At 38.8% G+C, this 14,696-nt stretch overlaps 1 protein-coding gene across 2 annotated transcripts in view; it reads left to right on the forward strand.

Annotated features, from left to right (window-relative positions):
* pdgfd (platelet derived growth factor d) overlaps positions 1-14,696 on the forward strand; it is a 41,363-nt gene that overhangs the window by 23,302 nt on the left and 3,365 nt on the right. For both annotated transcript variants that reach the window (XM_067508346.1, XM_067508347.1), the window contains exons 4-6: positions 6,509-6,568; positions 8,126-8,321; positions 13,122-13,339. In XM_067508346.1, coding sequence (XP_067364447.1) covers positions 6,509-6,568; positions 8,126-8,321; positions 13,122-13,339 — 474 coding nt within the window. The remainder of the gene's footprint in view (positions 1-6,508; positions 6,569-8,125; positions 8,322-13,121; positions 13,340-14,696) is intronic.

Here is a 14,696-nt window from a genome sequence, read left to right on the forward strand (position 1 = left end):
GGGCCTATTATTAGAAAAAATAAAACATGGCATGAATGGAGTAAAGGCCAAGACAGGAACCAAGAGAGGGACAGAGGGACACTGTAGTCACAGAAAAAGCTTTACATTTACATTTACAAGTTATTTTGAAATTGTTAGGGGAAAATTTACCCTGATTCTAATTAAAATATGCACAAAATATTCTACCAACCCCCAGATTTATGTTTAAATATACTGTAGCCGGGCCGAGCTAATTGTCATCCCATTGATTTAAACAAACATTTACATACATTATTTCTCCCACAGAGAAATAAATACGATACCAAATAAAAAGCACTATAGCATAGCTTAGAGATTTTATTCAGACTTTTTAAAACTGATGTCCAGACATCCTGATTGAAGTGGCGTCTCTGTTAAATGCAAATTAAATCAAGATGAAGGCAGAAGTGCAGATGATCTCAAAGTCCCACACCCCAACGAACTGGAGTGTCATAGGTTCTTATGACAATTGGCAAATGTGTCATAGTGTTAAAGGCAACAGAACAACATACAGCATATGTGTGTGAGCAAAAATATAAAGAGACTTCATCATGTGCAACACAACATAGTAAAAGTACACTTAAAAATACTCTATAGTATCTGATTAAATGTACTAAATTACTTTCTACCACCTTATAAAGCCCCAAAACTCCCTTATCACTCTCAGACACATATGTACATGTAAAACAACATCACCCAAGTCCTAGTGGGTGTTTCCTTTCCATCGTGTGTGTGTGTGTATGTGTGTGTGTATGTATGTGTGTGTGTGGGTCTGCGTGTGTGTGGCTTAATTTCCAGGTCTAATTTGTTCTCTCCAGACCTGGCGAACAGATAAGAGGAAGAAGGACGAAAGGCAGAGAGAGGAAAAGAGGGAAGTGAGGGACAGAGAGAGAATGAGGAGAACAGGTGTCTGAGATGGAATCAGCGTGTCGGCTAATGACTAAAACAACCTGAACTCAGACAAGCAGGGAAAGCAGGGGGAGAGAAGGAGGTTGTTACCTAGTGGGTTATGGAGTGGATCGAGATAACATAAATTAAAGACCAAAAATAAACTAATTTTTATTACCCACCATGTTTCACACATGGATGTCTCACCTCTTTCATCACTTGAGTGATTAGAGCTATTCGTGAGTCCTCTGGGTTCCAAGTAACTAAAATCTGACCCATGACTGAAGTGAAGCCAGATCCAAATTACATTTGGTCTCATCACGTTTGGACAGGGTCTCATTCTGCCCCCACATACACTATCTTGGGTCTAGGTCTAATTTCTGAGTGGATCTGAGTCCAGACTCAATATCCGCATTGATCATACTGTGTCGGTATGGGAGGGGACAATGTGGACAATGTGTTCTTTTAGGCTTCTTATATGTCACATAAACTGTGGCATATAAGACGAAGGTATGGCTAATGACCTCTTTTGGCTGCATGTTAGAGGAGCATCATGCTGCTGAAATGATAGTACGCGCTTCTTTCACTTTAGCCACTGTGTGTCAAAGAAAGTGTAAATGAATTCAAGGTGAATTAGGAAAGAAGTTATAGGTGGTTTGAGACACATTCTAGTCTGATGCACCAATCTCTTTAATTTACATGTAAGTAACCTTTACTTCCCCCAAGTGTGAGCCAAGTAAGCAGTCTATGAAAATAACCTCTTACATTATACTGAAACTACACTGAAACCAGACTCTCTATCTCATTAAACTTCAGGAAAAAGACTCTGAAGTCAGCACAGACGATCATACAGAAGGTTAACAAGCTAATTTAGCATTTCGCCCTCTGAGTTTCATAACTATCACCACTACTTGCTGTGCTGGAGTGAGGCTTACAGAAATTTTCATCTTGTAAATAAACAAATAAATAAACCACAAAAAAACACCATGTAACACTCAGAGGCCTCACTATCTGTGTCATAATTTTTCTTCCAAATTATTTTTTGATCCTTTTTAAATCTTGTTTTTCAGCTAGTGTGGTCTGTCACCTGCAATGCAGGCTTACACAGAGTACTGAGCTTTTTAACCTTCCTCTTGTGTTAGCTTTCTGTTACCATCCCTTGTGTTAACGGGTCAGTTTTGACCCGTGTCCTAAATCAGCTGTAAAATACACAAAAAAAAAATTATTTCTCATGTAATTTGTTTCTCATTTGCTGGTTACCTTGTTAGGCTTCTTTTTCAATGAAAATATTAGTTTTAATGTTTTAGGTGTGGGCCTTTTGGGGCTTTTTTTTGTCAGCATACCCCTCAATCTTAGTATAAGAACATTGTAAAATGAACCTCAATAGAAAAATATAAATAAATACAAGATTGTTTTGTTACCTTACCATTATTAAGGGTTGTTAGAACACATCACTTTAATAATTTTGTTCAGTTTTTTTTTTTTTTTAATATTTTTAACAATAGTAACATCTATGGTGTTACGGGTCAGTTTTGACCCATATACATTTACTTCAAGGAAAAGCCAAAAAATAAAATTATTTCACTAAAATTTCACTAAAAGTTTCCTCCTGAGAAGCTCTTATCCAAGGTCATAGCTGGTACAAAGAATTATCACAAGTGATATTGTGACTCTGCAGTCCAGTAGTCATATCGAGGACCACACGTTTTCCTTGATTTTTCTCTGGGATGCCACCAGCAACTTTGCCTGTGTAAATCTGTAAATTCCAGGCATAGCTTGTTTTTGAATCTCAGGCTGCCCAGATTTTTATACCATAAGTGACATTGTTGCGCGAAAAATATTTCTGTCTGTTGATGCGTCCCAGAGACTATCAGTGGCCTCATTGCAGGATCTGTACCCTCCACCAAGAAGAAGAACACCAAGGTAAGCATCTAGGTGTTCCTCATCAATGTCTTTCCACTTGTCACCGTGGACTTTTTTTTCCTTCAAGGTTTGTCAAAGCAAGAATTACTCTTTTTAGTGACAATGGCATAAAAAGCTCAAAACATGTCTTGATGTCACTGACTCTCGTCACAGCAAACCTTGTGAATCCAGGGGTCATTTTGATGACATTTGCAGCAGCTGCCCTGCCATGTGCATCATGAGGTACTGACCTCCAAAAGATCTTACCATCTTTGGACTTTCAGCAAATTCTTCAATGGTGGCCTCCTTATCAGACTCATCAGATGTGTCTGTCTCTTCTGGATGAAACTTTACATTGTCTTCCTCCTCAGAAACCTGCTTATGCATGTCGCTTTGTTCCTCTGTGTTTACTTCCTCATTTTTACCAAAAATACTATCCAGAACTTCGCTTATTTAAAATCTTTCTCATTTTTGAAGCTGTAAATTGGAGATGTGAACTCTGCAAGTCACCAATTCAATACTGAGTTCACACGTCTGGACGCGTCCATGTTTGTTTGTTTGTTCTGTATTTGTGCAGCTATACAGGAAAACAAGAGTCACCTAAAGCTCACATGATTGGGAGAGGAGCTGGCTGTCAGTGTTTAGGCTGACAGTGCACTTATTGTTTCAGTTTTTGCTCTAAATATTGCTTTATAACCTTATTTTTAGAAGTGGGTCGAAACCGACCCTAACATCACAAATGTCATAATTTCATTAAGAGCATTTCATAATTTAGTTAGAAGTTTTAAATGTTTTTTATTTTGTTGAAATAGAGGTTACTGACAAAGTCAAAAAGCCTTGATGTAACAAACAAATGTATATGGTTTTTTTATGCATTTAAAACTGAAAATGGGTCGGTGCCGACCCTAACACAAGAGGAAGGTTAATTGCATTAGATAAACATTTCATGAGCTGTTTCTTTAGAAATACTCCAAATACTCCATTTACTTGTTAGAAAATAATGAAGAATCATAAATTACTTTCAGCTTTATCTCTGTCATAAGTGTATAGTTTTTATTTGTTTTACTTTCAAGAATAATTTCAGACAACACTTACACTTAAACACTTACTGGCTGTTAGCGAATATTTTGGGCATTTTGTGTCATGTAAGGTAAAAGTGGACACGGAAGTGCTCTTGCCTTCCTAGTCATCTACCACATACTTGATCCTCTGCAGCTCCAACTCAACAAAATGGAGGTTGAAAAGTACAGCTCCCTGGTGTCCCCACCACTAGAATGCTACTGTAAAAAACAATGTACCCTATTCCCTCACCACCAGTAAATATGGCAGTATTCCCTAAAATATTTCCTTTAGCTTAGTGCTGCAAGACTAATCGTAATTGCAATGGCGATGTCAGCCTGCATGAATATGTACCTGCAAATAGCTGTGATATAATTAAATAAATATGGACATGGATTAATGTGACAACCTCTTTTTTGCTCCTTAGCTCCTGATAAAAATACTGGTCAGTCTGTGTTGGAGCAGTAGAGCGTGTGCATTGTGGGGACACATGACCTTCCCATGTCCAGTCAAATGACTTTTTCATGTGCAGTCTTGTCAACTTAGCCATTTGCTCACTACAGTTAATGACATATTGTCAGAAAGCAATTAATGACTAGTGACTTAGGTACTTAAGATTGTAGGTATGAGTTTATGTTGAGATCCAATAACTGGTAAAAACCCAAAAGCTCCGCCACGAAGAAAAAAGAACACTCAAAGCATCTCGGCCAACTCAAAACTTAGTCCATTTGTTGGCTGGATAAATGCTGTCCACTCACAAATTCAATGCTGCCTGACAAAGCTGAGTTCAGTGCTGTAACTTCTGTCACAATGTGCATCTACTAAATGCTGATTTGAAATCCTTTGGAATTTCATATTGATGCCCTCCTGGGTGCTCCAGAAGCACCACTATTTGACGCTATGAGACCAACTTCATAAACACACAAAAACTGCATTAGGGTTAGGGAAATAACTTCAAGGTAAGGTTAAATTAGGAAACAACAGCGGTTAAAGTTAAGTTACAAGATAAATCACATAAAAACAAAATGCTACAAAAAGAAACGTCGCCACACACATACTTTCTTACTATAGTAACCAAGTGCGCCACACTGTGTTACGATCATCATTAAAGATCTAGCACTAAATCTAGCACTAGAGTTGAACCCTGGTCTCCTGTGGAAAAGTCGTGTGAGATTTTTCCACTTTGTACTCTGTGTCATTGCTTTAAGCATGAAATATTGCGTCTGAGCATTACTCACTTACGCAAACGGGTACCCTAATAGTCAGCATGTAACGCAGAAGGGCACAAATGGGCACTTTTGGACGCCTCTGAGATGAGAATAGACTGATACTACAGGCACAATGTATTTTAAATAAATATATTCAAGGCAAATCAATTTTGAATTTACATTAAACAAGAACACATTTTCTAAAAGAGGTCAAATATAAGAAGGTAAGATAATCACTCAGGTTTTCAGTCTACGCGTTCTTTCTCGTAAACTTTTTTTCTAACATATCAAGTGGCCTAGATGTGCTTGACATGAAGCATTTAACCTTAAAAGGAAATGTGACTAGGAATGTATAAACATGCATTTACTTGTTCACAGACATGCACACATTCTTACAGGAAACCTTCTGACCACACTCACAGCTGCTCTGGGTGTGTGTTTATGTGTATGAGTACATTTATCCACCTTTAAGAATCTGTTAAATAAAAACCTTTGCACACTGACAGGCTTTGATGTCAACTTTATTACATTCTCAGACACACGCACACACACACACACACAAAGTGACGGCACTGTGTCTTTGAAGAGTGGTTGAGACAGATTTACTATCCCTCGTTGACATGAGATGGTATTTAAGACTGTTCAAGGAGAGGGATTCAATAGCCAGCGACATTTTATGCGTGTGTAAAGAGGTGATGAAAGAGACTGTGTGTGTGTGTGTGTGTGTGTGCGTGTGTGTTATAGAGAGAAAGAGAGTAAGACAAAGAATGTGTGCATTTGTGCAAGACATGTCATTCTGACATGTGTATCACCTTAAATGATCTTTGACTTGAGTCAAATTTCTTTTACAAACACATTCTAAAACACACTGTGACCAGCTTCTCTGGAGATTCTTTGAACTTTTACTGATATACAGATAGACCGGATATATCCTGGATTATCTTGAATTACAGTACATGTGAATTGATCCTGTCTTCTAGGGGCTATGTTTAAATGTTACAATTTGAAATGTAAAACAGTAAAATCTTGCCTTGATAAATGGAAAGGTTTGCCTTTGGCCTCTTAGGGTTTTATTATATCTAGATGCCTAACCTCAACCATCACTCACAGTAACTGAGTAAATGTAAAAGCCTCTGTGTCCAGTTATTGTGATGTGTAAATGTGCTCTCAGGGAGGTAAAAGTCACCCATAGCAGGACCCTTCCATGGTTGCTTTTGTCCTCCTTAAATCATTAAATATTAATCTGTTAACTATTTGACATAGTTAGTATTGCATCTAATGGCCTCAGTCAGTCACAACCAAGCTGAAAGCTTTTTGACAGTCGTTCTTTAAAAGCACTTTTTAAGGAACAGAGTGGTCTTTCTATTGCCTTCCCTTCAGTGTGGCTCTTTAGCCATTGTATACTCAACTGATCTATCGATTGATTTCTGCAGTATGACTCGCCTCTACCTGCATCCAACACCAACTGGGAGGCTGTCACTGTGTCCATGTCGGTGAGTCATGCACACACATACACACTGTGAACTATTAAAGTCTTAAAGTTAAAATGACATGGACATGCTTGACTTTCTGTACAATATCAACATTTTTGCCAGGACCACACATTTTTATTAGTCACCTAATAATAACACTGAAACAACACAAAATGGAGCAACCTTTGTTTTGATGAAGAGTGGATTGTGATACCTTCACCCCTGCTCTGTGGAGGTTGTTAGTGATGTTTCTGACTTGTTTTCTGTTACAGCTCTCACAGCACATCTGTCATCCGTTGTTTTTTTGCTTTCTCATATCCAGATTTGCTGGCTTTTCTTAGACAGCTGTCTAAATTTAATGTTGATTTTAATCCTTTTTAAAAACAAATCCAGTCTTTACAGGTAATGCTCAAGGCAAAATCAAAGAGATGTCATTTAGAACCATTTATTGTTTGAAAATCAATCTCACAGGACACACCTGAGTAACAAGAAAGTTTTAATACTTTAGAAAGAGATAAAGTTTGGGTGATCTGATCTGAAAAAAGTTTGTACAGTATCTAATTTTTTGGTTATCAGTCTTTATGTAAACACGATTAATTAAAACAAAATGTAAAATACTGAACTTTCATCATTTATTTTACATGAGCTGGGGTTTCGTTTTTTCAGTGTGGTGAAGTTAAATTATCTTTTTTTTCTCCTTATATTAATTAGGTCACCTACAATAAGTGTTACTAAGTCTCAACGGTCTTTCTGCTCCTGTATTAACTTTTCTTTTCCATAGGCTCCTCATATCTCCTCATCACTATTCCTTGTCCTTTGGTCTATAGTTGCAATGTTAGTTCTGGATGCTTTAAGAATGCCATTGCAATTGCCTCCACTCTAAATAAATAGCCAGTGAGCAGTGACCATAAGTATCATCTGTGAGATATGCTACTAATTTAGATATGCTTCCCATTTTACTGAAAATATACTCTGCAGTAAAAATAACAGCTTTGAAAGGTTGGGCTACGCAGCCCGATACACAAAAAGCAGTGTTCTCACACCTGTAGATTATTTCCCATTTTCTTATTCCTATGACGAGCCCTGTCCAACATAAATATGAAACCACCAGGTGGTTGTATTATTGTGGCTGTGTTGTGTAGATAAGCCACAATCTCTAAAACTAAATGCAAACTAAAATTAATTTAGTTTTCCAGTAAGTGCAAAATATGGTTAATTTAGTTTAGTTTAGTAATAGGAAACCTGAGAAAAGTCTTAACTTGGTAGAACCAATGATGACTGTGATCTTTATGTTCACGGTTCTTTATTCCTTTTTAATATCATATTTACTGATGTGAAATGACCCATGAAGAGTAGGCTTACTTTTGGTACTTCAAGTATGCTGTTCTTTGAGCTAATGATTTTGTATTTTTACTTACTTAGCATTTTAAATTCAGGACCTGTGATAAAGTATTTTTACATTTTGGTATTTACTCACTTTTCTCCATCCATTATCTGTAACCACTGAGCCCGTGTAGGGTCACAAAACATTAGTAATGGAATTGACCATTTTGTGTTTGCCTTCTGATCCTTGCTCAGATGCCTGTGTTAGTCACTGAGGTACCCTTCTCCCTGGATGATTTGGACCGGACAATCGCCTCCTTTGATACTGTAGAAGAACTTTTCAGGTCCCTGAGCCCAAGCACCTGGAAGCAGGATCTGGACAGCATCTACACTCAAACGCACATCCATTATATATCCAGAGCCTATCATCTGGCAAGCAGACATAATAAAGGTGAGACATTCTTTCTGCCTCCAAGTTTTGCAGCTACTTGAGGAAATTTAGAATCCTGACCAATAACCATATGTACATCATCCTAAGCACAACATTGTCTCACAGTCATGCTGAAAACAAACTGTTTGTCCCTGCATGCAGTAATCACTTTCACATGGTTTAAACTCATCTGGTGGTATGTGCTGAGTAATTACATTAAGACAGTACTGGGCTGTAACAAATGAATGAAAAGATATGAAGTCACAGTATTCATTGTTATCTAACCATAAATGAGAACCAAAGTAAATTATTAGGAATGACAATAGTCATTAATTTATAAATTAGCCCAACAATTTGGTGTCTAAGCACAAACACACAAGCGACTAACAAGGCTGAAAAAGTGTTTTTGTGTAAAAAGTTCATAGCAGATTGATCAGAAGTTTGACAGCAGTTAACTCTTCACATCACAGAAGACCTTAGAGTTTACATGAACATAGATAATAAGCCTAAATGGGGCTTTGGAAGTTTCCACAGATACAAAATGTTCTATAGCAGGCTCACTATGATTAAACAGTAAAATAACATTTATGGTTTTAAGATCATATATACAGTGTTGGTATGCAGCACCATATTTTGTATAAAGAGACATTTAAAAACCATTGACTTTTTTGTATAAAAATACAATGTTGGGGAAAAGGGGAAGTGCCATGCTGAGTTAGTAAAGTTAAATCAGGACAATGGGAGCGGTAATATTCTCATGTTGTTTTATATGCTGCAGATGGTGATCTCAACAACTCTGCTGCACTCTCAGTATTTCCCTGCAGACTGGTGCAGTCAGTGGGACCTGTTGTTGTAGAGGGGAGGGGAGAGCGTGCATCCTTGTGCTGACCAAGAAAGACACACACAGCAGGGGTCCAATCTCATAAACTGGGCTATAGGCCTACAAAATCTCAGTGGTAAACCACTGCAGAGGACAAAGCCTACAGCTCTGTAACATGAAGGAAATTATTTGTCAGGGCTGTAATGACTGTGATAAAGCCATATTGCAGCCTTATGATAGAATATAGCACAGTTGACAGCCAATGAATTCATGATAATGAAGTGGTGCATATTCAACAGAAACCACATTTTCCAGCTTGTGTCAAGTAAGCTGGAGGGCTACAATATTACAGTATACTGTACGGTTGTTTAGTGGTTGAGTACATCCACACACTTTACTTGGCAGGATAGGAGAATTACAAAGATGCAGCAGAAGAAGCATCTGTGCACTTTACTCCCCTCTACTGAACCGGGAACTAGAAAAATAGAAGTAAACGATGATTGGAAAAACACTTTCAAAAGTATCAATGAATATAGCTGCAACAGAGACTGACTAACGTCATCAAATGAGCAGTTTTTTCTTCAGGGGTCTGATAGTGAGTTAGTGACAGATTTGAATTGAGAGGGGGCCGGCAGTTCAAGGCATTTCTTTACTGTGAAGTCTGTGCTAACAACCCAGAGTCACTGAGGCAATAGATTTTGTCCTCAGGATGTACAGCTACAGCAGATATCTAGAAGCAGATATGACATTTTGGCACACACAGAGGCACACAGACACACACTCACACAGTTATGTGGATATTGTGCTCAGGGATGTTTGTGTGTGTGTATTCAAGCTTGGAACAGACCTGAGTGCTTTCGACCTCATCTCTCTCACCTGTGCCTCTGTCTCTCTCTGTCTCTCTCTCCTGCCCTCTTCTGTCTCTCTACCCGAGGGCTCTCCTGTTCTTTAGTAAATATTTGTGTTTGACAGCAAATCTATCTCTTCTTATCAGTGCATGTCTGTGCTGGGCCATCATGAAGGGGATCCATATATAGGGAGGGTGTGCATGTTACAGCACCATAGAGAGCTGCATTGGTGCTACGGGTCTTTGATACACTGTACCAGTGTAGTTCTCTATAATTGGAAATTCAAACTGTGCAGTGGAGCAGAAATTTGCCACAGTCAGCAGCTTAGACTTGTTGTCATTAAGACACACATGCAGTGGCTCACACACACCTTTGTTTCAACGAAGGGCAGAAAGTCTAATTACAAGACAAAAAGTGACAAATTTACTAACTCACATGTATTTGACTCATAAAATATATTTACATAAAAAAGTATTCAGTATTCTGTCATATTCTTGCCTGTTACATAGAGCAGGATATATATTCAATCCTTTTTACACACGTGCACATATATCGATTTTTTTGGTGTCTGTGTGAATGACAGACTCAGTGTCTTGGTTGCACTTGGTCTTTTTCTCCCGGTCAGTCACCGATAAGGTTTCACTCCACTGCATTTTTGAGATTACACTCATTCTTTTTAAGAAGACACAGTCCTGCAAACAAACTACTCGCACACACACACACATACACGCATGCAGCATACATGTGTATTCACTCACAAGCGTAAACATGTGACCTGTGCCTTTCTCCTATTTCATACTGTCACTTATGTGACCATCAGACCCAATAGAATTTTAAACTCACACTTACACCTACAGACAATTTACAGTCACCACTTAACCTAGCTACATGTCTTTGGATGGAGGGAGGAAACAGGGGTTTAAAAGACAGAAAACACATTTCAGTATGTAAATATGGGGAATGTTACCAAAATGAAACCACTATCAATGGTCATAGAAATGGTGCAGTGCCTACCTAAATCACTCTCCGTGCATTTCCAAAGCAAATCATCGCACCTTGAGATTCCCACATGATCTGTTTGAACAGAAAACCCACTGCATAAATTTCTTTTTGTGACCAACTAGTTACTTATTGATCAATACTATTAGACTTCCCTTGATCCCCACTGCATGCTCCTTTGCTTGCTCTCTGCTATTGCACAACATTGCATTTCATGCAGATTTGTTAATTATCATACTAATATATAAAAAGGATTTCTTGACAGTTTGTATTGCATGACTGATCTTTATTGTGAGTGTTGCCAAAAACCTCAAAAGCAAGCCAACCTAACCACGCTGGTCCGTAGTTCACTGTAAATATTGTACTTGACAAGCTCTTTAGTCCTGCAGAGGGTCATAACAACCTCTTGTACTTTAATGACTGAAAATCTAGTAGCGACCCATGAACATTTCATTCATCTGCACAAAAAAATGAACTTGTCTAAAGAATATACTAAAATAGAATTGTTTCAAAAAAACAATCTCATTACACCCAGGCTTTGCTCTGAAATTGCTTTTATGTGCTTTGTGTGTTCTGCTTGTTGGGGCGAAAGAACGAAATAGCAAATCCCATTTTGGACTGGCTGTAGAATGCCCATCACACACAAACCATGCCTCTACTTTCAGTGGTGGTCTAAGATCTCAACATCACTTGCTCTGGCCTTGTCTGGGAGCATGCTGCATATCCCTTTTTGAAAACTGGAGCCATGGTGAGAAACCCAATCTATGATGCTGCTGATCCTGCAAGAGTGCAATAAGCCAGATGCCAGTCGTTTGGCAATCACTCACGGTTTGGGCTCTAAATGGCTACAGACTGGCCAATGTGCTTCACCAGCTTCCCTCTGTGGTGCCGACTTATCCATGTGAACAGGCTCCCTCTACCAAAACTGCCTAAACAGTTCTGAGCATGAGGTTGCGGAGCTCATCTCACTACTACAGTTAGGTCAGTTTAGTGCCATTCCTCTGTTTTTTGAATAGAGGATAGTTGCAGTGTACCATAAAAGTGAACACATGTTGTGTTGCTTTTAATGATGTGCTGTTCAATCCCCTTCTAAAGTGGCGTATGCAGATGGTGAAGACTAAGACAGTAGTCCAGTAGGTGCATCCTATGATGCTCAAAGCACCAGAATACCCTAAACTTTTATTTACTTCCTTTGTTGTGTGTCATAAATTAGCCAAACCAGAGAATGCAAAGAGCTTGGATCAGTTCAATTTGCTCTATTGATAAGCATTTCCATTTGCCGTTCTACAATTTTAAACATTTCCTTAAAGGATAACTTTGATCATTTTATACCTTTATTCCAGTGTTAATGTCCATTAGTCTGCAGACTCACAGACAGATCATAACATGTCAGTTTAGAATTAACATTCTCTACATGGGGACGATACACGGACACTGTCTTTTGGCCTCATCTCTAAAGTGTGTTTCTGTGTCTATATGGTCATAGGCTTATTTTAGAAAATGACAGAAATTATCCTTTACAGTAAAGAAAAATCAGTTTCAATGGGTTTGTGTGATCACCATCAGTGGTTTGGGGAATGTGTTGATTATCATTTTTCTGATCACCTCATTGAAAAAAAGCATTTGATTTAGAGCTGATTGTTGCTCCCCCATCTCAATCTTTTCGTTATTTTTCTTATCTTTTCTTACATTTCTATCTCCAATCTTCAAACTGCCTGGTCACTTTGGATTGCCTTGTATAAACTAAATTGTTCCCCCCATATTTCACAGAAAATGTATTCTGTGTCTCCTGCACGTTTTCATTTGTCACTCATGCTTATATTTTGATCCCAGAAAATCCTTTCCAAAGCTGAGGATTGTTATAGTTTTCTCCTTATGCGCCATTACATGTATCTCTTTTTTACAGTCTGAAGTCAGGTTCCATACTGCACAGAGCCTGAAGTCAGTACTATCGTATTCAGTTAGTTGTCTAATGACAGTACTAGTAAGACATAAAAAAATGTAGCAGCAGATGTATGAAAGCAAAGCTAAGTTGCCAAGTTAACGGAAATACAACAAGAAAAGCCTAAAATCCAAGTGACCATGTGAGTGTTAAGTAGAGTGCAAACCATCACAGTCAAGAGGTAACATACTACTTTGTATCTGTCTGTCCAGTTGATCTTAATCGTCTCTACGATGATGTCAAGAGGTACAGCTGTACCCCACGCAACTACTCTGTAAACCTGCGCGAGGAGCTGAGAGCCACCAATGCCGTGTTCTTCCCCCGGTGTCTGCTGGTGCAACGTTGTGGAGGCAACTGTGGATGTGGAACTAATAACTGGAACAATGGCTGCACCTGCCAAGCCTCCAAGACGACACCCAAACTACATGAGGTAGGTCTTACAACACGAAGACACACAAAGCCAGTTGAAACACTCTTCGTTTCTTTGTTTTTTCATACATGTTTTAATGCAACTGGCAATAATTATTATCAGAGAGTGTACAAAGATCAGCTGTGCTGCCAAACACACGCATATTAACTTCGACAATATGCATATGTTATGATAATAAAAGGATTTACTACAGAAACAGTGGTTGAAGAAGTAAAGGGAAGGTAAACGTACAACAAAGGGAGGAGGCAAGAAAAGGAATCTAATTTTTACTTTTCATAATGGCTGATCGCATCCTTTGACACCTAGTGTGCAAAAACGAGCACTGCATCTGCTGCAGAAAAGCTCAGGAGGTGCAAAGCCCTTTTCAGCCGTGAGGTATTTTAGAACTTGCAGGTTATATTTTAATTAAATACCAGTGTGAGCCTGGTAGAAGCGACGTAGTAGCGGACCTTCAAACACATTTTCCCATAAATTACATATTGGGAAAAGAATTCTGCTGTGAATGTTATACCACTCGACCGTGCTGGGGAATAGGTATGAAAAATGACAAAACGCTAGGTTGTGACCTGAGTGAGTGAAGAGGAGAGAATCAGATGCAGAGGGAGGGAGGGAGGAACAGGGAGAAATTGGGCGTGCAGAGGCAGGCGCTGCATTAACAATGAAGCAGCAATGCACCAGCAGCCTCACACTTTCTCCCCTGCCTCTCTCCTCTATTCGTTTCTATGTCAGCCCTGCCTTTCTCTCCGCAATCTCCCCATATCTCTCTCAGTTCATTGTTAGCTTTCTATCACTCCCCGTCTCTCTGGGCTTCCATCATCCCTTCATTCTTCCCAATTCCCATTTTCAATTTATCCCTTTGCAATGCGCCATTCAAGCCTGTCATTCATTCTTTTCTCTCTTCCTTCCATCTCTTTGTGTCTTTGTTCTTGTATAGCTTCATTATCGAAACATGTTCCATAGGTCTCTCTCTCTCTCTCTCTCTCTCTCTCCATTTTAAAACCGTACAATGAGAATTTAGACAAAAGTGGGATTTGAGTTGTAATTGTGCTACTATGTACACAAATGTGTTTGTGAGTCACTTCATGAAAGTATGAAAAAGCTATGTTTATTATGTAAGTTCCCAGAAGCGTGAGGCTGTATGTCGTGTGGGATTTAAAATAAAAATGTCCACCCTCCTCTTCCCCTTGCATCCCGTCATAGACCTGTAACTGACTTCTAGAGAACAACATTATGATTCACATTGTTGTTGCAGTGCTGGGAAGTTCTGACATAAATCATGGGTAGTCTCGCTTTCACTGAGTTAAGGAAACAGAGTCACTCAATCACCTGTGGGATAATTCATACCTTTATTCTATTT

Source organism: Channa argus, chromosome 6, assembly GCF_033026475.1.
Source record: "Channa argus isolate prfri chromosome 6, Channa argus male v1.0, whole genome shotgun sequence".
Lineage (NCBI taxonomy): Eukaryota > Metazoa > Chordata > Actinopteri > Anabantiformes > Channidae > Channa > Channa argus.